We start from the raw sequence: 24,645 nt of genomic DNA on the forward strand, positions 1-24,645 counted from the left end.
GCCTGTGTCTCTGCCTCTCTCTCTCTCTGCATCTCTATGAATAAATAAATAAAATCTTAAAAAAAAAAAGAAGAAGAAAGAAAAAAAAGTAAATAAAAGTGGAAAAAAGAGAAAAAGGGGGGATTGTGGTGGTGTTGAAGTGGTAATGGAGAGAAAATGTAGTCTATGTAAGGGGTCCTAGAGTGTGATCCTCTTGGTTCTATATGTATTTTGTTCTGTACGTTCAATCCCAAATTTATATAAACCAGCAATACTTGTAGAAAGTGCAAACATTGACCTCCAAAACATAAACAAGATAAAAGGGGGGGGGCGGGCACAATGAAAAGGAAGGAAGAATAAAATCTCACAGAATGAGCCAACATGGTATTCCACTTGGTTCTGCGTGTATGTTGGTCATGTTTTAGAAGGTATTAACTTCCACCATTGTAGAACAAATTGAGGCAGAAAAAAAAAAAAAAAACAAACAAAACAAATACATTCATCTTGTATGTCTACCCAGATTAAATTGAATTTGTTGAAGGGAATCCAGAAATTAAAAATATATGTAAGACATTTAATTGTAGAAATATTAAAGTCAAAAAGGAAAAAAAAATAAAAATGAGGAGCTGGTAAAGTATTGTACTTAAGGTGGGAAAAGAGAAAAAATATTAGAAATTTTTAGTCTGATATAAAAACAAGCTGTAATGGAAAAAGAAATTAAAGAAAAAATGGAACCTCTAGTTCTATATACTATTTTCCATCAGTCCTGGAGCCTTCCAGCCCGGCTTGGTCCAGACCTTGCTCCTCCCTGTCCTTCCAGCTGGTTCCGGGGGCGGGGCCTGCCGCGCTGACTCTCAGGTGCGTGCACCTGGGGGAGACGCCCCGCCCCCCCGCCAGGTGCCGGCTCCGCCTGCGCTGCTCGCCGGCGAGGCCTCGGTCCCGCGGGCCCCCCCTCCCGGGCTCAGGGGAACGAGGAGGAAGCAGCAGGAGGGCGGCGGCCGGCTCTCCAGCCCTGGAGTCAGCTCCGCGGGCAGCACCGCAGGCTCCCCCCACCCCCCCCGCCCTGGCCGAGGTGCTCCCGGGGCTGCTGCGCTCCAGCCCTTTACCGAGACCAGCCCGCAGTTTGCGGTGAGCCTTCCCCCAGGCGCCCCTCCTCTACGGGGGACCCCAGGAATCTGGAGGCTTCCCTGCCCCCCCCCTACAGTTCTGCCCGACATCCCTGGGGAGCACTTTTCCATCCAGGAAGAATCCAGCTCGGATTTTTAAAGTTCTTGCTCCCCCAGAGCTGGGCTTTCCCGTCCTGGAGGCGCTCGCCCCTGGCTTTAGCCCTGCTCGTTGCAGTTCCCCTCCCCCATTTTATTCTTTTTTATTTTTTTCTACCTTCCTACCTTGTTAGAAGTGAAAACCCTTCTCCCTGTAGCTTTCCAGCTGTTCTCTCTTTAATCTCAAGTTGAATTCATAGGTGTTCAAGATGTCTTGAAAGTTCTCTAAGTAAGTTTGTGGGGCCAGGTGAGTTGAGGACCCTACTCTTCCGCCAGTGTGCTCCTCCCGTTCATAATTTAACGTCTAGTCTCGATTTTCAAATGATTAGATAAAATTAAAACGGGTTACTATTAACACTACAAAAATGTTTACTGTGACTTAAAATCCAACAACTCAGCAGAGAAGAAATGGGATATTCCTTCTATAATTGAAAAAAAAAAACACACAAAAATGGTCACTATTACCATTACTACTTACATTTTATTTGAGGTATTGGCTAACACAGCTAGCCAAGGTAAATATATCAAGAGAACAAGAATTGTGGTTTAAGCTAAACATAAAATTAACATATAAATCATTAATCTTCACAGGTAAAAGCTTTTTGCTAGACAACATATTGAAAAATATATCCCATTTAGAACAGCAAAGTAAAATAACTTTATTTTTATTTTTAAGGATTTATCTATTTTTTAGAGAGAGCACGCATGTGCACTGGAGGAGGGGAGAGGGGCGGAGAGAGAGGGAGAAAGAATCTCAAGGAGACTCCATGCTGAACACAGAGCCTGACTTGGGACTCAATCTCATGATCCTGAAATCAGATCTGAACTGAAACCAAGAGTGGGATGCTTACCTGACTGGCCACCCAGGCACCCCATAAAATACCTTTAGATACACTTAACTAGCAGTAAGTTAGATGAGAAAAATTAAATTGGTTCTGAAGAAACCAAAAGGAGACTTGAAAAAATGAAAATGCTTTCAGTATTTTGGCATATATAGATTTAACACCAAAAAAGACATTAATTATCCATGAATTAAGTTTGTTTGTTTATGTATCTATAACATTTCATTTATTTATTCATGAGAGACACAGAGAGAGACGGAGACATAGGCAAAGAGAGAAGCAGGCTCCCTGCAGGGTCCTGCATCCCAGGACCCTGGGATCACGACCTGAACCAAAGACAGATGCTCAACCACTGAGACACCTGGGTGCCCCTTGAGTTTATTTATTAATGTAATATCAACCTGATGAATATTCCAAGAGAATTCTCTCATTTTCCGCCCTGGCACAATTGAAGCTGAAGGTACACTGTGTAGGGGAGAAAGCAGTGTCCATGTGAGGAACCGTGGGAGAGCACTGTCAAAAATGTCCCTGGTGCCAGCAATGTCCTTGATGGACAGGGAACACAGAGAGGAAGTTGGGACACATAGTGAGTTGGTGTCAACGGGCCATTCCTGAAGGCACAGTGAAAAGGATTTGAGAAACTAAGGAAGTTAGGCCAGAAAAAAAAAAAAAAAAAGCAAAAAGGGAGCAGCATGAGGATGCTGACATGGTAGAGAGAGATTTCTGATGATAGAAAAGTATTTTGGATTTGATCTTCTCCTAGAGATATGATAATAGCCTTCCAAAGTTAAGGGTTATTCTAGATAAAACAGTCATCGGCAAGAAGGAGATGGAGAAGAAGGAAATGCCTGTCACTTAGCCTAAGCACGTATGGTAGCTTCCCTGCATCAGTTTGGAGTGCTGTGTGATCAACAGCAATCGCTTGAAAAATGCTCCGAGTGTATGCTGGTCACAGAGCTGCTGAGCTCTTCGTAATTGTACTGATGAGAACAGGGAAGGTAGGATGGTGAAACAGTGTCATGAGGTTAAAACAACAACAACAACAACAAAAAACAAGACTGGTTTTGTTTTGGCAGTGTTCAATTTTACCTGATCTCTGTGTTCTCAGAAAACAGCAGCTGTTAAGAAATTCCCCCCTACCTTTTTGCATTCCAGGAAACAGCTCGATGCAAAGAGCAAGCCTTCTCTGTAAGACTTAGATTAAGTTTTGAGATGTTCCCCCTAATTACCCTTGACGAGTCTAGACACAGAGATTCTAAATCCCTATTCTTTATTTAATGAGAGATTAACTGCCCTGCTTGTACTCCCTGACCAATCAACAAAATGCCCTGTCACGTGACTTCTCTAAAACTTAATTGGACTTCTCTCCTCCCCTCTGAATTCTGACTTGCTCCTGAGGTTCTGCAAGGCACTAGAACATAAAACAGCTCTTCCTTTATGGCCCTTCCCAAGAATAAGGACCAAAAAGAAAACACACCCATACACATGCACACACACACACACACACACACACACACAAGCATGTTGCTCAACTGTCTGATCATGCCACCTATTCATCCCACTTCCCCACACCTGGCTCCTTGTGGTCTTGATTGCTCCTCCCTGAAAATTCCTGCCTGCCCTTAAGACACTTAGGGATCCAATGGTCTGTGCATGCTCTTACTGTATAGTCTCCGTCAATGACGTTCTCCTTACTGATGTCTGCACTTGGATGTTTTCTTTGACACTTTATAAATCTTGTTTACATTTCGCTTGCTGACATTTGTGGTGGTGCTTGTTCCCAGAAAGTGGAATTTGAAGAGTGGCTAAAGCCATAAGAGGGCTGCGGATAAACCTCTGAGGCAGGAGGTGACAACTGACAACTGAGGTAATGAAGTGAATGAGAATTTTCAGAGAGTTTACAAAGAGAGAAGAATAGACTTTGGGCTAGAACCTTCAGGCATCTTAGACATTTGAGGAAAATTAAGAAATCCTAGTACTGTTGGTACGAACAACACAAGGGTTGGGACACCAACACCCTCCTAGTGGAAAACCCATGTATCATATGGCTCCCCCCAAACTTAACTACTAATTGACCACTGTTGACTGGAAGCCCCACCAATAACATGAACAGTTGGTTAACATGTATTTTGTATGTTACATCTATTGTATACTGTATTCTCGTAATAAGGTGAGGTCAAGGAAGGTAAATGTTATTAAGGAAATCATAAGGAAGAAAAAACACATTTACAGGACTGTACATCCACAGAAAAATCTGTGTATAAGTGGATCTGTACAGTTCAAACTCAAGTTTTTCAAGGCTCAACTGTAGAAGGAAAACAATAAGGTAGGAAACTGCTTCATTTCCTCCTCCTCCTTCCCTCCTCCCCGTTCCTTCTCCTTCTTTAAATGATTAACTCTTGGTATAAAGAAATCCTTAAGAAGCAGTACGATCCAGTGGAAGGAGCACCGGAAATTAAGATATTTGGAATCTTCTTCCACTTTAACAGTCATTACCACTTTGACACCAAGAGTAATTGTAGGTGTTCATCTGTTAAATAAAGGGAGTGACATTGATACCGTGAACAGAAACATCCGAAATGAAGTCAAGAACGTCAGGGGGCCGTAAATTGGAGCCGGCAGGCCCCTGGTCAGGTTAGTCTTATGCTTATCCATATTTGGATGGAACGTGAACTTTTAGAATGCCAACCACGAACAGCACATCCTGTTGGAAGTCTCAGAATGAGGCTTATTTTGCCATACTCCAACCTAGCAATCAGCATAGTATCCTGGCCTATGTAGATCAATGTTAATTATTTTTTCCCATGTCCATCCTAACTTTTCCAAAACAACTTATACAAGCCTGTCCATCATAAGGTTCTCAAAACATCTTATAAACCCTTCTTTCGCTTGGAGCACATTTCATTTTCCTCCTGAATCTGTGTCTCCCCGATTCAAATTCCTCACGATCCCAAATAAACTTTTGGTTTGCCTGAGTTCTTTCTTCTTTGAGATATTATCTGTCTAAAGATCCCAAAATCCAAGTTTTGCTTTGTCTTCCACAGAATTCACTGTCTTTCATAAAAAGTGAAAAGGATGCTAAAATCTGCTATCAAAGCTTTCAAAGATGCAATACAGAATGTTGTTGAAGTCAAGTCATTAAAGAGTGCTTTGGAAGAAAATTATTCTAAGGACAAGTAAATTAATGATTATGATTATGATTATAATGCAAGCACATTATGGTGTGGAGCAATTATTATCGGTAAGCAAACATGAAAAGAAGCCAAAATATTGACAAAGAAACCAGTAAGTCATTTTAAAGAAAAAAACAGCCAATTTGGGCCCGAATGAGTGCCCATTCCCAATTTTCCATCAAAGCCTTCTGAAAAAGACTTGGTAGTTCCCTCTGAACTCCAGACGACATTGGCTGACCCCAACATGAAAACATTAAGTGAAACCGAAGAAAGAAAAAAAAGAAGAAGAAGAAGAAGAAGAAGGAGAAGGAGAAGGAGAAGGAGAAGGAGAAGGAGAAGGAGGAGAAGGAGAAGGAGAAGGAGAAGAAGAAAAAAAAAGAAAAACGTCTGAGAGTCCTCTTGGTAGTAGGAGTTATGGGGAAGAATTCTATAAAGAAGAAAAGTTTTACAATCTTCCGTGTCAGAGGATAGTGATATGACAGTGGTGGTGGCTTCCTCATTGGGAAAATGATTGTACATTTTGAAAGAGGGAAAGTAGTTGCCATTCTTCAGTTAAGGAACAGAAAAGCCTCAAGGAGTGTTAGTCAGAAAAGACATCCTTGAAGCCTAGGGGGGTGTAGGAAATGGCAAAAAAACTATTCAAGGACTCAAGCCCGGAAATTTTGAATCCGTGCATTCCCATTCTTTGTCTGGGCCCAAGAGCTCTAGAAAAAATTTCAGGGAACAACTAGCTCTGAATAAGAAAACTGCAGTTTTTCCTCAAGTAAGCCCGAGTTCAAGAATCCATTTCTTTAATAATATAAAAGAACTGCTGCTATCCCTTCATTGTTTATGAGAACGAAGCGAATAGCAACTTAATATTGTTGTTTTGGGGGAAGAATATACATTTGATGAGTGAATAGTAAACTCTTTGTGTACATTTCCATGCAAATTTTTTTCTTTCTTACTTTTTTTTTTTTTTTAATACTAGCCTGTTACTGAAACACGTATTTGACTCAACCTCTATGGAGTGGTCATAAAAATAAGTTTGTTTTTGTCTCTGTTTTTCTCCTTAAGTGTGTTCAAGTTATGTTTACATAAGCCTTTCACAAACCAAGTATATATTTAAATTTATTTTTAATAATATGCTTCCAAATGTTTCCTCTATGAAATGATTTTGGGTTTATAATTATCTCATATGTCTCAATCGTGCTTATCATGAAATGCATTTCACTGATTCAGCTCTAGTGTTTTTTGCCTTGAAAATCAATGTCGGAGGAGGGGCAGGACGGCGGAAGAGTAGGGTCCCCAAATCACCTGTCCCCACCATATTACCTAGATAACCTTCAAATCATCCTGAAAATCTATGAATTCGGCCTGAGATTTAAAGAGAAAACAGCGGGAAGCTACAGGGAGAAGAGTTCGCGCTTCTATCAAGGTAGGAAGACGGGGATAAAGAAATACAGAAACAAAAGGCCTTCAAGAGGGAGGGGCCCCGCGAGGAGCCGGGCTGAGGCCGGGGCGAGTGTCCCCAGGACAGGAGAGCCCCGTCCTGGAGGAGCAGGAGCTGCACCAACCTTCCCGGGCGGAAAGGGACTCGCGGGGAGTTGGAGCAGGACCCAGGAGGGCGGGGATGGCCTCGGGCTCCGGGGGACACTAACAGACACCTGTGCCCCGGGAGAGTGCACCGAGCTCCCTAAGGGCTGCAGCGCGCACGGCGGGACCCGGAGCAGCTCGGGGGGCTCAGGGAGGCTCCACGGAGGGGCTGTGGGGCGGGAGCCCGAATCCAACAGCGCAGGCCCCAGAGCACAAGGCGCCGGGACACAGCCCAGGATCCCGCCTCTCCCGGGACAGGCAGAGGCCGGGAGGGCCCAGGACAGCAAGGACGCTCCTGCCCCGAGCTGAGCAGTTCAGCGGCCCCCCCAGAGCCTCCAGGCCCTGCAGACAGAGAGCTCCAGAGTTACTGCGGGGGCTGACTCCAGGGCTCCAGAGCTGCTGCCGCCGCTGGGGTTGTTCCTCCTGCGGCCTCACGGGGTAAACAACCCCCCCTGAGCCCTGCACCAGGCAGGGGACAGAGCAGCTCCCCCAAGTGCTAACACCTGAAAATCAGCACAAAAGGCCCCTTCCCCAAAAGACCAGCTAGACGGACAAGTTCCAGGGGAAGTCAAGGGACATCAAGTATACAGAATCAGAAGATACTCCCCCGTGTTGTTTTTTTTTCTTTTTGATTTCTGATTGCTTCCCCCACCCTTTTTTTTTCACCTTTCTTATTCTTTCTCTTTTTCTTCTCTATTTTCCTTTTTTTCTTCCTTTTTTCTTTTTATCTTTTCTTTCCTTCTTTCTCTCTCTTTCTTCTTTTCCCAATACAATTTGTTTTTGGCCACTCTGCACTGAGCAAAATGACTAGAAGGAAAACCTCACCTCAAAAGAAAGAATCAGAAACAGTCCTCTCTCCCACAGAGTTACAAAATCTGGATTACAATTCAATGTCAGGAAGCCAATTCAGAAGCACTATTATACAGCTACTGGTGGCTCTAGAAAAAGCATAAAGGACTCAAGAGACTTCATGACTACAGAATTTAGATCCAATAAGGCAGAAATTAAAAATCAATTAAATGAGATGCAATCCAAACTAGAAGTCCTAAGGACGAGGGTTAACGAGGTGGAAAAATGAGTGAGTGACATAGAAGACAAGTTGACGGCATAGAGGGAAACAGAGGAAAAAAGAGACAGACAATTAAAAGACCATGAAGACAGATTAAGGGAAATAAACGACGGCTGGAGGAAGAAAAACCTACGTTTAATTGGGGTTCCCGAGGGCGCCGAAAGGGCCAGAGGGACAGAATATGTATTTGAACAAATCCTAGCTGAAAACTTTCCTAATCTGGGAAGGGAAACAGGCATTCAGATCCAGAAAATAAAGAGATACCCCCTTAAAATCAATAAAAACCGTTCAACACCTTGACATTTAATAGTGAAGCTTGCAAATTCCAAAGATAAAGAGAAGATCCTTAAAGCAGCAAGAGACAAGAAATCCCTGACACTTATGGGGAGGAATATTAGGGTAACAGCAGACCTCTCCACAGAGACCTGGCAGGCCAGAAAGGGCTGGCAGGATATATTCAGGGTCCTAAATGAGAAGAACATGCAACCAAGAATCCTTTATCCAACAAGGCTCTCATTCAAAATGGAAGGAGAGATAAAGAGCTTCCAAGACAGGCAGGAACTAAAAGAATATGTGACCTCCAAACCAGCTCTGCAAGAAATTTTAAGGGGGACTCTTAAAATTCCCCATTAAGAAGAAGTTCAGTGGAACAATCCACAAAAACAAGGACTGAATAGATATCATGATGACACTAAACTCCTATCTGTCAATAGTAACTCTGAATGTGAACGGGCTTAATGACCCCATCAAAAGGGGCAGGGTTTCAGACTGGATGAAAAAGCAGGACCCATCTATTTGCTGTCTACAAGAGACTCATTTTAGACAGAAGGACACCTACAGCCTGAAAATAAAAGGTTGGAGAACCATTTACCATTCGAATGGTCCTCAAAAGAAAGCAGGGGTAGCCATCCTTATATCAGATAAACTAAAATTTACCCCGAAGACTGTAGTGAGAGATGAAGAGGGACACTATCTCATACTTAAAGGATCTATCCAACAAGAGGACTTAAAAATCTTCAATATATATGCCCCGACTGTGGGAGATGCCAAATATTTAAACCAATTAATAACCAAAGTGAAGAAATACTTAGATAATAATACACTTATACTTGGTGACTTCAATCTAGCTCTTTCTACCCTCGATAGGTCTTCTAAGCACAACATCTCCAAAGAAACGAGAGCTTTAGATGATACACTGGACCAGATGGATTTCACAGATATCTACAGAACTTTACATCCAAACTCAACTGAATACACATTCTTCTCAAGTGCACATGGAACTTTCTCCAGAATAGACCACATACTGGGTCACAAATCAGGTCTGAACCGATACCAAAAGATTGGGATCGTCCCCTGCATATTCTCAGACCATAATGCCTTGAAATTAGAACTAAATCACAACAAGAAGTTTGGAAGGACCTCAGACACGTGGAGGTTAAGGACCATCCTGCTAAAAGATGAAAGGGTCAACCAGGAAATTAAGGAAGAATTAAAAAGATTCATGGAAACTAATGAGAATGAAGATACAACCGTTCAAAATCTTTGGGATGCAGCAAAAGCAGTCCTAAGGGGGAAATAATCGCAATACCAGCATCCATTCAAAAACTGGAAAGAACCCAAATACAAAAGCTGACCTTACACATAAAGGAGCTAGAGAAAAAACAGCAGATGGACCCTACGCCCAGCAGAAGAAGAGAGTTAATTAAAATTGAGCAGAACTCAACGAAATTGAGACCAGAAGAACTGTGGAACAGATCAACAGAACCAGGAGTTGGTTCTTTGAAAGAATTAATAAGATAGATAAACCATTAGCCAGCCTTATTAAAAAGAAGAGAGAGAAGACTCAAATTAATAAAATCATGAATGAGAAAGGAGAGATCACTACCAACACCAAGGAAATACAAACGATTTTAAAAATATTATGAACAGCTATACGCCAATATTAGGCAATCTAGAAGAAATGGACGCATTCCTGGAAAGCCACAAACTACCAAAACTGGAACAGGAAGAAATAGAAAACCTGAACAGGCCAACAACCAGGGAGGAAATTGAAGCAGTCATCAAAAACCTCACAAGAGTCCAGGGCCAGATGGCTTCCCAGGGGAATTCTATCAAACGTTTAAAGAAGAAACCATACCTATTCTCCTAAAGCTGTTTGGAAAGATAGAAAGAGATGGAGTACTTCCAAATTTGTTCTATGAGGCCAGCATCACCTTAATTCCAAAACCAGACAAAGACCCCACCAAAAAGGAGAATTACAGACCAATATCCCTGATGAACATGGATACAAAAATTCTCAACAAGATACTAGCCAATAGGATCCAACAGCACATTAAGAAAATTATTCACCATGACCAAGTAGGATTTATCCCCAGGACACAGGCTGGTTCAACACCCGTAAAACAATCAATGTGATTCATCATATCAGCAAGAGAAAAACCAAGAACCATATGATCCTCTCATTAGATGCAGAGAAAGCATTTGACAAAACACAGCACCCATTCCTGATCAAAACTCTTCAGAGTGTAGGGATAGAGGGAACTTTCCTCGACATATTAAAAGCCATCTATGAAAAGCCCACAGCAAATATCATTCTCAGTGGGGAAACACTGGGAGCCTTTCCCCTAAGATCAGGAACAAGACAGGGATGTCCACTCTCACCACTGCTATTCAACATAGTATTGGAAGTCCTAGCCTCAGCAATCAGACAACAAAAAGACATTAAAGACATTCAAATTGGCAAAGAAGAAGTCAAACTCTCCCTCTTCACCGATGACATGATACTCTACATAGATAACCCAAAAGCCTCCATCCCAAGATTGCTAGAACTCATACAGCAATTCGGTAGCGTGGCAGGATACAAAATCAATGCCCAGAAGTCAGTGGCATTTCTATACACTAACAAGGAGACTGAAGAAAGAGAAATTAAGGAGTCAATCCCATTTACAATTGCACCCAAAAGCATAAGATACCTAGGAATAAACCTAACCAAAGAGTAAAGGATCCATACCCTCAAAACTATAGAACACTTCTGAAAGAAATTGAGGAAGACACAAAGAGATGGAAAAAATATTCCATGCTCATGGATTGGCAGAATTAATATTGTGAAAATGTCAATGTTACCCAGGGCAATTTACACGTTTAATGCAATCCCTATCAAAATACCATGGACTTTCTTCAGAGAGTTAGAACAAATTATTTTAAGATTTGTGTGGAATCAGAAAAGAACCCGAATAGCCAGGGGAATTTTAAAAAAGAAAACCATATCTGGGGGCATCACAATGCCAGATTTCAGGTTGTACTACAAAGCTGTGGTCATCAAGACAGTGTGGTACTGGCACAGAAACAGATACATAGATCAATGGAACAGAATAGAGAATCCAGAAGTGGACCCTGAACTTTATGGTCAACTAATATTCGATAAAGGAGGAAAGACTATCCATTGGAAGAAAGACAGTCTCTTCAATAAATGCTGCTGGGAAAATTGGACATCCACATGCAGAAGAATGAAACTAGACCACTCTCTTTCACCATACACAAAGATAAACTCAAAATGGATGAAAGATATAAATGTGAGACAAGATTCCATCAAAATCCTAAAGGAGAACACAGGCAACACCCTTTTTGAACTTGGCCACAGTAACTTCTTGCAAGATCCATCCACGAAGGCAAAAGAAACAAAAGCAAAAATGAACTATGGGGACTTCATCAAGATAAGAAGCTTTTGCACAGCAAAGGATACAGTCAACAAAACTCAAAGACAACCTACAGAATGGGAGAAGATATTTGCAAATGACATATCAGATAAAAGGCTAGTTTCCAAGATCTATAAAGAACTTATTAAACTCAACACCAAAGGAACAAACAATCCAATCATGAAATGGGGAAAAGACATGAAGAGAAATCTCACAGAGGAAGACATAGACATGGCCAACAGGCACATGAGAAAATGCTCTGCATCACATGCCATCAGGGAAATACAAATCAAAACCACAATGAGATACCACCTCACACCAGTGAGAATGGGGAAAATTAACAAGGCAGGAAACAACAAATGCTGGAGAGGATGCGGAGAAAAGGGAACCCTCTTACACTGTTGGTGGGAATGTGAACTGGTGCAGCCACTCTGGAAAACTGTGTGGAGGTTCCTCAAAGAGTTAAAAATAGACCTGCCCTACAACCCAGCAATTGCACTGTTGGGGATTTACCCCAAAGATACAGATGCAATGAAACGCCGGGACACCTGCACCCCGATGTTTCTAGCAGCAATGTCCACAATAGCCAAACTGTGGAAGGAGCCTCGGTGTCCATCGAAAGATGAGTGGATAAAGAAGATGTGGTCTATGTATACAATGGAATATTCCTCAGCCATTAGAAACGACAAATACCCACCATTTGCTTCAACGTGGATGGAACTGGAGGGTATTATGCTGAGTGAAGTAAGTCAGTTGGAGAAGGACAAACATTATATGGTCTCATTCATTTGGGGAATATAAATAATAGTGAAAGGGAATATAAGGGAAGGGAGAAGAAATGTGTGGGAAATATCAGAGAGGGAGACAGAACGTAAAGACTCCTTATTCTGGGAAACGAACTAGGGGTGATGGAAGAGGAGGAGGGCGGGGGGTGGGGGTGAATGGGTGACAGGCACTGAGGGGGGTCACTTGACGGGATGAGCACTGGGTGTTATTCTGTATGTTGGTAAATTGAACACCAATAAAAAATTAATTTATTAAAAAAAATAAAATGAATGTCAAGATATACTTAAAATAATAATAGAAAATTAGGAGGAAATTATAGCAATTTAAAGTAGATCACCTTTGATTAGTTATTAGCCAAACTAAGATAATTTTTATTATGGGTATACAGATAATAAATTATAGAAACAAAAGTTACTTTTAAATTGTAGTTTAAAAAATTAAATAATATAAAATATCACCCAAGAAACAAAAATTACTTTTAAATTGTAGTTTAAAAAATAAAATAAAATAAAATAAAATAAAATAAAATAAAATAAAATATCGCTCAAGAAATCTCAAATGTTGGCACCAGGCATATAGCACTGATGCCTCTGTGAAAAGATTTGTGGTGAGTATCTACTTCTTCCTGGGGTGATTGGGTTAATTTATTAAAAACTGGTAGAACATTACTTTTTCCTTTTACGCAAACTCCCATAAAGAAACTTAACTACAGGTAATTTGACAAAATGAAATGTTAAATATCCTTTTATCACCATAGGAAGAAGTATTTTTACCACCACAGGTAGTAAAAGACAGCCATTGACAGAAAATATATAACTTTTTGCATCTAATCTGTCAGAACACCCATTTTGAAGTGCATTTAAATGAAAATGAAAACATATTCATCAAAGCAGCACAATGCCAATTTTCAAGAGAATTTTAGAAAATCATGTTTTCATCAGATTGTCAGAGGCAAATGAGAATTGCCATTTTGAACTAATAAAGAACAGAGAAGGGAAATTGACTTAGATGACTAGCGTCATTAAAATTAAGTGGGATGTGAAAATATTTAAACAGAATAAGCGCTGAAAGTAAATTAGCTATTTCAAATGTCTTCTGTTTGCATTTGCCCAATTTTCAGTCCTAAACCCTGACATTGTGACTTAGAGTTGTAATTTTTTATATCCATCTTGTATGAAAACACTCAGCATACAGTTCCCTCTTGATGCATATTTATCGTGTTAACAATCACCCAGGAACTGTTTTAAGACTTTTGGTACAAAAAAAAAAAAACACAAAAAAACAAAACAAAACAGAAAAACCCCACCTTTTGTTACTTAATCTTCAACTCTGTAAGATCACCACCACATTAAGAGGAAGAAATTTGTGCATAGAAAGTTCAACTTGCTTACCCAATCTACAATAAGTACTAAGTGACAGATTTGGGATTCACACTCAGAGCTTCCCCCCTGCCCCCTTCCCAGTGCTCTTCAAGTGCCTTACCTTACAGTCATAAATCTGACTCAAGAGAGATCATTACAGAAAGTAACCTCACTTGTCCCTTTTCATTCAAGCTACACATTCCATACGGAGTTAAGGCAGAAGTCAAAAGAGAACACAGGGAGAAAGGTTAGGGACACCAGCCATCTCACAATTTTCTTGCTTACTCAATCCCGTGATCTTCATTCTACCTTCTACCACTCGTCAGAGGCAAAAGCCAAGTAGACAAAAATTGAGAAGGCTGACTTCGAGCCTTTTAGTTTTCTCTTTATCTTCCTTGTACTTATGCTCACACTTCTCCTTGGATAGCAAGAGTCCGTTGTTGCTTGGACTCTTGCTCCAAGAGTTAACAAGAGGGTGTGGCATTTATTATTTAAGCTTCTTCTTGAGAGCTGGCATTCAAGCCAGTGCCTGCCCCTCTAGTCAGTGGCTTTGACCTCTATACAATCTGCTTTTGGGAGAGTTAAAAAGATAAGCATTGTTTAAAAACTCCCATAGCTGGTTCATTAAGTCAGAATTTCCACTGATACCTGCTAAGTAATGGCTCTGGTAAGCTTATACTATATTAAAGCAGTATTCAAAACAAAATACAGCCTCTCCTTATTCAAGGAGAAACTGAGTCCAGTTTCATGTTAATTTAGCAGAAAGGCTTTCCACACTCTCTAGTCATATGACCAAGCCAATTACTTAACTGTCTGAGGCTTTCTTAACCTTCCTTCTTTATGACTAAGGTCCATTCTTTTGGGAGAAGAAATTATGTAAATGAGGTTTAAAGCCAAAATATTCTTTGACAGAAAGGATATGTTTTATTATGAAAAATATTGTTTCTTCAGCTATTGTAAGTTAGCTAATAAATACCAGAGAAAAGCTCTACACACTTCCGATTATTTGAATTCATTTCTCTTTACTTATTTGTAGATTTACATGTATGTGTGTGTGTGTGTGTGTGTGTGTGTGTATGATTTTATTTGCTTATTTATGAGAGGTTGAGACATAGGCAGAAGGAGAAGCAGGCTCCCCGCAAGGAGCCGATGTGGGACTCGATCCTGGACCCCGGGATCGTGCCCTCAGCTGAAGGCAGACGCTCAACTGCTGAACCACCCAGGCGTCCCTGATTTAGATATATTTCTGTTCAATAAATCTCAAATGTCTACTACTATCACTGATAGTAGAGTTACAGCAGTTAACAAGGTAGCTCATAAATCCAACTCTTCTAGGGTTTACATTTTGATGGACGTTTATTTCTTGAGGATTTTTTTTCCTTTTAAACAGTCAGTATGAGGCAATTTATTATTGACTCCCCTAGTTCTATGTATAACTGTAGCTGTCCATTTAGAAGAATTTGCAAATTACTATTAAATGTTAGAGGGCCTACGTAAATATTAATAAGTAAATAAATAGTGTTGACCTGTGAGAACGTCTTCAGGACAGAGTGCCTCAGGAGGCAGTTAGTTACATAATTATATTCATATGCATTTCACTATCATTGGATCATGTACCAGATTAATGAGATTAGTAATGTTATTGTGGGTGTTGCTCTGCTTTCATTGATTATTTTTAGTTGATATCTCACATACTACAATTTAATCCATTATCACATAAATTCCATCTTTGTTTATAAGAGGACAGTCACATAAAAATGTTTATCAAGGCTGTTATACTCCTTTAAAACTTGGAAACTTTGAAGAATGTGACTACATATTATTAAGCAGAAGTACTTTAAAAAGAGGAAGTACTCAGAGAAAGGAATCATAAACTAATTATCCCAAGTTTGCAAACTATTTCCCCCAGATTTACATTATTTTAACTTTTAGGATGAATTCAGTGTTTTTGCATGAGTACTGCATGTTAAAATGGGAATTCAAAAGTTCTTAAAAATTACTCCAAATTACTAAATGTAATCATTTTCAACATCTGTTGAATGTCAAGCTAGTTGAGTACCTTCAGTTATGCCTGTATACACCTGGATGGATAAATGGATGGATAGATACATAAATAAATGGTGGATGGAAAGAGGAACAAATTGAATTACGCTACAATTAAGTAAATATTAAATGTAACTATACTTGAACTCATCAAAAAATGAAATAGGAATTAAGCTGACAGTGTTGAACTTTAAATGTTTCATAAATACACATTTACTAATACTTAAAATGCTCCTGTGATTAAGAATAAAGGTTAAAACATATTGAGAAAGCTAAAATTTTAAATTTCATTCTTAGATAGTATCAATTTAATCCTGCCATTTAAGATGAAAGTAAAGCATTTGTACTCACCTCTTCTCTTTCAGATTTTGTACCTTTTTCTATTTTGTAAACATGCATTCTCTTCTGTAACCATAATCTATCTTATTTTTTATTTTTTTGTATTTAGATGGATTCACTGCTCTTCCCCATTCATTTTACAATATTCATAGTATTTAAGGAGTTTTTAAAAAGTCATCTCTGAGTTGGCTGGATTTCATTGTCATATTATTTTTTTTTTGCATGCCTTTTATTTTCTTTTAAAGATTTTTATGTTTACTTGAGAGAGTAGAGAATACAAGTGGGGAAGAAGGGCAGAGGAAGAGGAAGAAGCTGACTCCCCGCTGAGCAGAGCCAAGGTACAGGTGGGTGGTTCAACTCCAGGACCCACCCAGGATGAGTGAGAATCATGACCTGAGCCCAAGGCAGACTTAACCAACTGAGCCACCCAGGTGCCCCTTTTGTATGCCTTCTCAATTAAGGCTCATGGATGATGTATTTCTGAGAATTCTGTTTGCTTTTAAAATTTTCTGATTATCTATGGTTTTCTTGTCTTGTTTTTTACTTCTGAGAGGATACCCGGAACACTCACTACCCTGTAAGACAGAGATGTATGTACACACTGAAATTCCTGCCCTGGAAAACTTGAAAGTTGACCAGCCAACCATCTATTGTACTAAATACAATGACAGTTAAGCCCCAGATTTTGTATGAGTTCTCAGAAGAGGAAGAGTTTGGGCAAAAGCACAGAGATGGGAAACAATCATGCAGAGGTACTATCAGAGTTTTGACATTGTGGGAGCACATGGTAAGATAAAACAGGATCACAGAAAGTCAGAGAAAGAGACATGGCCTGGCCCTTGAAGGCCCTGAAACCCAAACTTTGCTTGTAGGAACACTATAATAAAACGATGTCAGTCAATTCCTACTCCACTCCTACCATCACACTCTGCTGTGTGCTTCAAAATCCCACTGTCTTGGGATGCCTGGGTGGCTGGGCGGTTTAGTGTCTCCCTTTGGCTCGGGGCTTCTCCCCCTGCCTATGTCTCTGCCTCTCTCTCTCTCTCTCTCTCTCTCATGAATAAATGAATAAATCTTAAAAAAAGAAATCCCACTGTCTTTTGGCACGGAGTATCACACTTGTCTTTTCTTCACAGCATTTCTGAGTTGGCTTTATCACAAAGTTGACTTTCTCAGCAATGGCTCTTTTAGAACACACGTGTTCCCTGAAAAAACATTTGACACACATTTGACAATGTCTGCCAGGTGCTTTTGAACTTGAAAACAACTTGGCTACAAAGAATATCTAGTTTCGCACCTTCTTTCTTTCAATACCTGCAGATACTACTATACTATTTTCAAGCAGTAGATTTTGCTTTATGGATTGGTGAAGCCAGCTTAATGTTAAGCCCTTACAAGGGACTTGCTTCTTCTCCTAGGGCACCTGAAGAATTTTGTTTGTTTCTTTTAAGATATATATAAAACTGGGATTTATAAATTTCTGTAAGTTGTAATCTCATTTTTTTTTTCTGAAAAAAATAGGTACCCTTTTCATTTGTGGCTTCAGTTCTTCCTGTATTCTATGGATATTATATCCCGATTAATTGATTTATCTGTTAACCTCTTTGTTGTTATGTATCAGCATGTGGCTTTTCTTTTTTTATTCATTGTCTCCTAATTAATTATATATCTCTTCCCTTTACATTTACCTCAAATCAATATGCCAGTTTTTCACTTTGAAACCTTTCTTCTTTCGGGTTCTAACTTGTATATTTGTCCCATTGTGACCTTCTTTAGTCTTTATTTTTCCCTCCGCTCTCAATCATCCATTTTCGTAACTTTGCATTGACTTGTCATCTTGTCCTAGAGCTCTTGTTATGGGGAATATAGTTGCTTAAAACCTATGGCATGAAGAACTCTCATGCCATTGTTCTCTGTTCCTTGGGTTATGTTTAATTTCAAACTGGGGATTTTTTTCCTTTATTTTGTCCTGTTTTGTTTTACTCAGTGTGTTAATATAGTTAATGGGCCTCGCCTCACCCTACCCCCGCCCCATTACTCTTGTTTAATATGGAATCTGTATTCTTACCTCACCATATTTTATTCTAGGTGTGAATTTACTCTGACATGCTTTGTTTTTGTCTTGCTGTGGTAGCTGACATACTCACTCTCCCTGCCTCTGGGAGAAGATGTCCAGTCCCCCAATCCCTAGAGCCTCTGAATATGTTACTTTAAGTGTCAAAAGAGCCTTCGCAGAAGGGAGTAAGTTAAGGCTTTTGAGAGAGAAATATTCTGGATTGCCTGTGTGGGGCTGATATAATAAAAAGAATCCTTAGCAGAGGGGAGTAAGAGAAAAATAGAATAGCGATGTGCGATGGAAACGGTTGTTGAAGCGATGTGTTTGAAGATGAAGGAAGGGAACAAGAGCCAAGGAATGCAGGCAGCCTCGAAAGCCTGGAAAAGAAAAGAGAACAGGTTCTCCCCTGGAGCCTCTGGGTGGAACCAGTGCCACTATCACCTTGATTTCAGGCTGTGAGATCCGTATCAGACTTCTGGCCTCTGGAACTGTATGTGAGATAATAAATTTTTATTTTAAGCCACTAATTTCTTCTATTTTACTGTAGCAGACATAGGGAATTAACACAGTAAAGGATGTTTAGAACAATTCTTCCTTAGATCTGGACATAATCTGAGCCATTTTACTTTTGGGTGGAATTCTTTCTCTTTTTTTTTTTCTTCCAAAAAGTATTCACTCTTAATTTCATGAATCTCCTTAGTCACTAGTCTGGTCAAGGAAATATTTGTGGTTATTTCATTGATTATGTTTTGTTTTGTTTTTGTTTTTGTTTTTGTTTTTGTTTTAATCTCTGATTGCCAGTTCCTTCCTGGTGCTCTGCTCTGTAGGCATGTATTTTAAGGGGCTTGACTTCTATCCCTGGCAATGAATTCTGTCATATGTCCCTACCACACTTTGCTTACCCATTCCTCTGAAGTTGGAAACTAAACTAACATGACAGCCCCCTGCTAGTATAAATAATGATATTAGTATCAGCCTTGCAATGGTCGCTTTAAAGAATGAGATTATAGGATCATGGCTTATATGCTTATTTAATTTTATAATATGTTGACTAATTGTTCTTCAGCATGGCTGCAGAAGACATTTTAGATCATGAAGATTTGTTTTTTTTTAAACCCATATCCTTATAATCATATGTATAGTTTGACCAGTTTGCCCTAACTTTTACCAATGTGATACATGTAAAATAGTATCTAATTTTTGTTTTTACTTTTTCTGATCGGTAAGAAGGCTAAGCATTCTTGATGAATGTGCCTGCCATTCAGTGACTCTAAGAGGCTGAGCCCCTAGTAAGTGAAGGGAATGTACAGAGGCAGCACCCACTGGGGCCAGAGAAGACTGAAGGAGGCTCGAGACCATGGCCTGGTTCTAGTGTAACTGATAAATAAAGGTAAATACAGATTGTCCCTGAGGGAGGGGGGTGTATGCAGTGGTGGATGGGGGGTGGGATGGAGCTAACCACAGAGTTTGGTCTCTGTACAGAGCCCAGCTGTTTCCAGAGGACATAGACTGGGGCCTGGAACAGATGCCTGGAGAATGAGGCTTCTAGGCTTGACCAGAAGAGGATTCATTATGAGGGCCAGGGAATGTAAATCTAGGGGTTTTCCCTTTCTCCAAACCTCTTGGGAAATAATTAGGAAAAGAATAGCAAAAGAGACAGTGGCTTGTTGTAAAAATACACGAGCCTATTCCCAGTGGTGGGGGAAAATTCAAAACATTTTAGGGTTGTATAGAATTATGAAATGCCCTCAAATCCACACCTATACACTCACATATACCAAAGCTATAGCTGTTTCACATAAGTTAAATAATATTACTAATAAGATCTAATGTGAATTGTTTTCTATCATTCAGGCATGGTTAAACCCTAGTTCTCTCAGGTATTGCCTTCTCTGTGGGGAGATTCAATGATGTGGTTACTGTAGACACAAGAAAGAATGTTCTTTAGTTAATCCAAGTCCTCTTTTCTCTTGTTTTGATGTCAAGTGCAAGATACACAAATTCAAGTTGATGATAGTTCCCAGTGGATGAAAGCAATGGCTCTAGTCTGAGTTGTGGCAGTCCTTGAATCCTGTGAGTATCAGCAGGGTTCCTGGTGTGTGCTGATGTAATCCCTAGGTCACAGAACTCTGATGCTGGCTTGCATCATAATAGCCCTGTTGGTATGTTGAGCACTGGTCAGGACAGTGATTTAGTGAGGAAGTAGTTTCTCTACTGATTTGTTGTTCGTGAGTGTACAAGTGAACTAGTTTGATTCTTCGTTATACTGATTGGAGTGACTCTCTGAAGAGGAGGTGAATTTGAAGAGGTGATTTGTTGTTTGTGAGTGTACAAGTGAACTAGTTTGATTCTTCGTTATACTGATTGGAGTCACTCTCTGAAGAGGTGAACCATGAAGCGAAACGAAAAAGGAAGCATCTAGAAAGGACAAGTTCCCCCCAAACTGTCAAGAGGTCAAAAGGTGTGTGTTAAGCATCTTCTCTGAGCACAGGGTGACAAGGAACTGCCTCTAAAGAAAGGAGGAGAGAAGAAGGGAAGCGGGGGAGGGATGTGTATATATGCTAGTCTTTCTGAGGGCTCAGATAGTCTCTGAGAGTCAAGAGAAAATTCAAGTGACCAAAACCTTGTCTCTGCAGCTTAAGACCTGTGCCATCTCTATGTCACTCTGGGTTACTGCACTACAGACTTAGTGAGTGGCTGATTAGTACTCTTTCTGTGGAAATTGTATTTTCCTATATTTTATTTCTGCCTAAGGGCATTGATGTAGTATAGGATGTTATTATAAGTTTTCCAGTAGTACTTTCTCCTGTTAATGAAGAAGAAATGTGGCTCATAGAAGTAAGGAGAAATTTTTAAAAGAGCACTTGAAACTGGTTGTACAGGGGTGAGAGTATAAAGTCAGAATTTACTTACTCAGAAGCAAAAAAGAATTTTGTCTCAGACTATGAGAATGTAAATGCGGGGTTCCTATCTAAAATGCAAGAAAAGGGCAAGAATATGTACATATACCACTGTTTAATGATAATGGTTAAATTGAGATTGTTTCTGAAGAAATGGAAAACTGAAGTAGTTCTGGTTGCTATGGAAATTAAAAGTAAACAAGTAACATCTAGGAGGAGAAACCATTGTTCAGTGGTGGGGAGTTGGGGGAGGGCAGATTAAGGCTAACCCTGAAGTTACAAGTGTTGACTCCTACTTGGGAAGAGGACTTGATATTTCCAACAATGTTTGTGCTTTCTGGGGAGAGAAGACAATACTCTGGTCCCTGAGGCTAAAGGTGAATCCTCTGAATCAGAATACTTCTCCTGCTATTCCTCCTTGAGTCATCTGTCTTCTGCAGGTAAGGGGCAAGGAAAGGCATGCAAAGTCTAGGCAGATTAGGGCAGTGGGAGCCTGAACAGACTGGTAGACACCCAGCTCAGCATCTCTCAGCTAGTGGGAGAAAGGTACACATCAGAGCCAGTTATAATCTTATCCTCATCTCAATTTGGGAATCCGAGTCTCTTGTTCTTATATCCTCACTAGGAACTGAATATGAACAGTTTTCATGGGGCAGCCTCAGTGCCGCAACCATTTAGGGCCGCCTGCAGCACAGGGCGTGATCCTGGAGACCCTGGGTGGAGTCCCATGTCAGGCTCTCTGCATGGAGCCTGCTTCTCCCTCTGTCTGTGTCTCTGCTTTTCTTTCTCTCTGCATCTCTAGAAATAAATAAATAAATAAATAAATCATTTTTTTCTTTTTACTGTTCAGAACAAAGTAAGTACTTCCATAGAAGTCAATGGGAAGAATAGGTTAGGGAGAAGAGTGTAGGAGGGGGAAACAGAATGGAACCAGCTGTTTTTCTGACTTATATTGAAATTTTTAGGAATCTCAAAATCAAGCAAATTTGATCCACCACCTGGCCACTGTTTGGAAGACAATACTCTGGTTACTGAGGCAAAAGGTGAATCCTCTGAATCAGAATACTTCTCCTGCTATTCCTCCTTCAGTCTTCTGTCTTCTGCAGGTAAGGGGCAAGGGAAAGGCATGCAAAGTCTGGGCAGATTAGGGCAGTGGGAGCCTGAACAGACTGGTAGACACCCAGCTAAGCATCTCTCAGCTAGTGGGAGAAAGGTACACATCAGACCCAGTTATAATCTTATCCTCATCTGTTACTTGGGAATCCGAGTGTCTTGTTCTTGTATCCTCACTAGGAACTGAATACAAACAGTTTTTCATGGGGCATCCCCAAAGCGGCAGTGGTTTAGGGTGCCTGCAGCCCAGGGCGTAATCCAGGAGACCCTGGATCAAGTCCCATATCAGGCTCTCTGCATGGAGCCTGCTTCTCCCTCTGCCTGTGTCTCTGCCTCTCTTTCTCAATGCATCTCTAGGAATAAATAATGAATAAATCTTTAAAAAAAAAAAAGACCTTTCAGAACAAAGTAAGTATTTCCATAGAAGTCAATGGGAAGAATAGGTTAGGGAGAAGAGTATAGGAGGGGAAACAGAATGGAACCAGCTGTTTTCTGACTTCTATTGAATTTTTAGGAATCTCAAAATCAAGCAAATTTGATCCACCAACTGGACCCTCTTTGGAAGACAATACTCTGATATGTGAGGCTAAAGGTGAATCCTTTGAATCAAAATACTTCGGCTATTCCTTCTTGAGTCGTCTGTTTTCTGCAGGTAAGGGGCAAGGAAAGGCATGCAAAGTCTTGACAGTTCAGGGCAGTGGGAGCTTGAACAGACTGGTAGACACCCAGCTCAGCATCTCTCAGCTAGTGGGAGAAAGGTACACATCAGACCCGGTTATAATCTTATCTTCATCTCTTACTTGGGAATCATAGTCTCTTGTTCTTGTATCCTCACTAAGAACTGAATACAAACAGTTTTCATGGGGCATCCCCAAAGCCTCAGCGGTTTTAGGGCCACCTGTAGCCCAGGGCGTAATCCAGGAGATGCTGGATCAAGTCCCATGTCAGGCTCTCTGCCATGGAGCCTGCTTCTCCCTCTGCCTGTGTCTCTTGCCTCTCTTTCTCTCTGCATCTCTAGGAATAAATAATAAATCTTTAAAAAAAAAAAGATTACTGTTCAGAACAAAGTAAGTATTTCCATAGAAGTCAAAGGGAAGAATAGGTAAGGGAAAAGAGTATAGGAGGGTGGAACAGAATGGAACCTGCTGTTTTTCTGCCCTCATATTGAATTTTATAGGAATCTCAAAATCAAGCAAATTTGATCCACCAACTGGACCCCTCTTTGGAAGACAATACTCTGGTCCATGAGGCTAAAGGTGAATCATCTGAATCAAAATACTTCTGCTATTCCTCCTTGAGTCATCTATTTTCTGCAGGTAAGGGCAAGGAAAGACATGCGAAGTCTAGGCAGCTTAGGGCAGTGGGAGCCTGAACAGACAGGTAGACACCCAGCTCAGCATCTCTCAGCTAGTGGGAGAAAGGTACAATCAGACCCAGTTATAATCTTATCCTCATCTCAATTTGGGAATCCGAGTCTCTTGTTCTTGTATTCCTCAGTAGGAACTGAATACCAACAGTCTTCATGGGGCATCCCCAGTGCTTGCAGTGGTTTTGGGCCACCTAAGCCCAGGGTTGTGATCCTGGAAACCCTGGATGGAGCTCCATGTCAGGCTCTCTGCATGGAGGCTGCTTCTCCCTCTGCCTGTGTCTGCCTTCTTTCTCTCTGCATCTCTAGGAATAAATAAATAAATAAAAAATAAATAAATAAATAAATAATAAATAAATAAATAATAAATAATCTTAAAAAAAAAAAAAGATTACTGTTCAGAACAAAGTAAGATTCCCGTAGAAGTGAAATGGGAAGAATACGTTAGGGAGAATAGTATAGGAGGGGGAACAGAATGGAACCAGCTGTTTTTCTGACTTATATTGAATTTTTAGGAATCTCAAAATCAAGCAAATTTGATCCACCACCTGGCCACTCTTTGGAAGACAATACTCTGGTCCCTGAGCCTAAAGGTGAATCCTCTGAATCAGAATACTTCTCCTGCTATTCCTCCTTGAGTCATCTGTCTTCTGCAGGTAAGGGGCAAGGAAAGGCATGCCAAAGTCTAGGCAGATTAGGGCAGTGGGAGCCTGAACAGACTGGTAGACACCAGCTCAGCATCTCTCAGCTTAGTGGGAGAAAGGTACACATCAGACCCAGTTATAATCTTATCCTCATCTGTTACTTGGGAATCCGAGTCTCTTGTTTTTGTATTCCTCACTAGGAACTGAAACAAACAGTTTTTCCTGGGGCAGCCCAGTGCCACAGTGGTTTATGACGCTCTGCAGCCCAGGGTGTGATCCTGGAGACCCTGTGTCGGTCCCATGTCAGGCTCTCTGCATGGAACCTGCTTCTCCCTCTGCCTGTGTTCTCTGCCTCCTTTCTCTCTGCATCTCTAGGAATAAAATAAATAAATAAATCCTTTTTAAAAAAAAGAATTTCTGTTCAGAACAAAGTAAGTATTTC

The 24,645-nt window shown here is 40.5% G+C and overlaps 1 protein-coding gene across 1 annotated transcript in view; it reads left to right on the top strand.

Moving 5' to 3' along the window:
* Positions 1-799: 799 nt before the first annotated feature.
* The window catches only part of LOC119879069 (trinucleotide repeat-containing gene 18 protein-like), a gene marked incomplete at its 5' end in the record, with an annotated part of 29,422 nt that continues 5,576 nt past the window's right edge, over positions 800-24,645 (top strand). Inside the window, 5 exons of the mRNA XM_038589528.1 lie at positions 800-1,107; positions 20,551-20,641; positions 21,431-21,520; positions 22,046-22,186; positions 22,708-22,845. Of these exons, the coding sequence (XP_038445456.1) occupies positions 800-1,107; positions 20,551-20,641; positions 21,431-21,520; positions 22,046-22,186; positions 22,708-22,845 (768 nt within the window). The remainder of the gene's footprint in view (positions 1,108-20,550; positions 20,642-21,430; positions 21,521-22,045; positions 22,187-22,707; positions 22,846-24,645) is intronic.

The sequence above is a fragment of the Canis lupus genome, unplaced genomic scaffold (assembly GCF_011100685.1).
Source record: "Canis lupus familiaris isolate Mischka breed German Shepherd unplaced genomic scaffold, alternate assembly UU_Cfam_GSD_1.0 chrUn_S2261H2461, whole genome shotgun sequence".
NCBI lineage: Eukaryota > Metazoa > Chordata > Mammalia > Carnivora > Canidae > Canis > Canis lupus.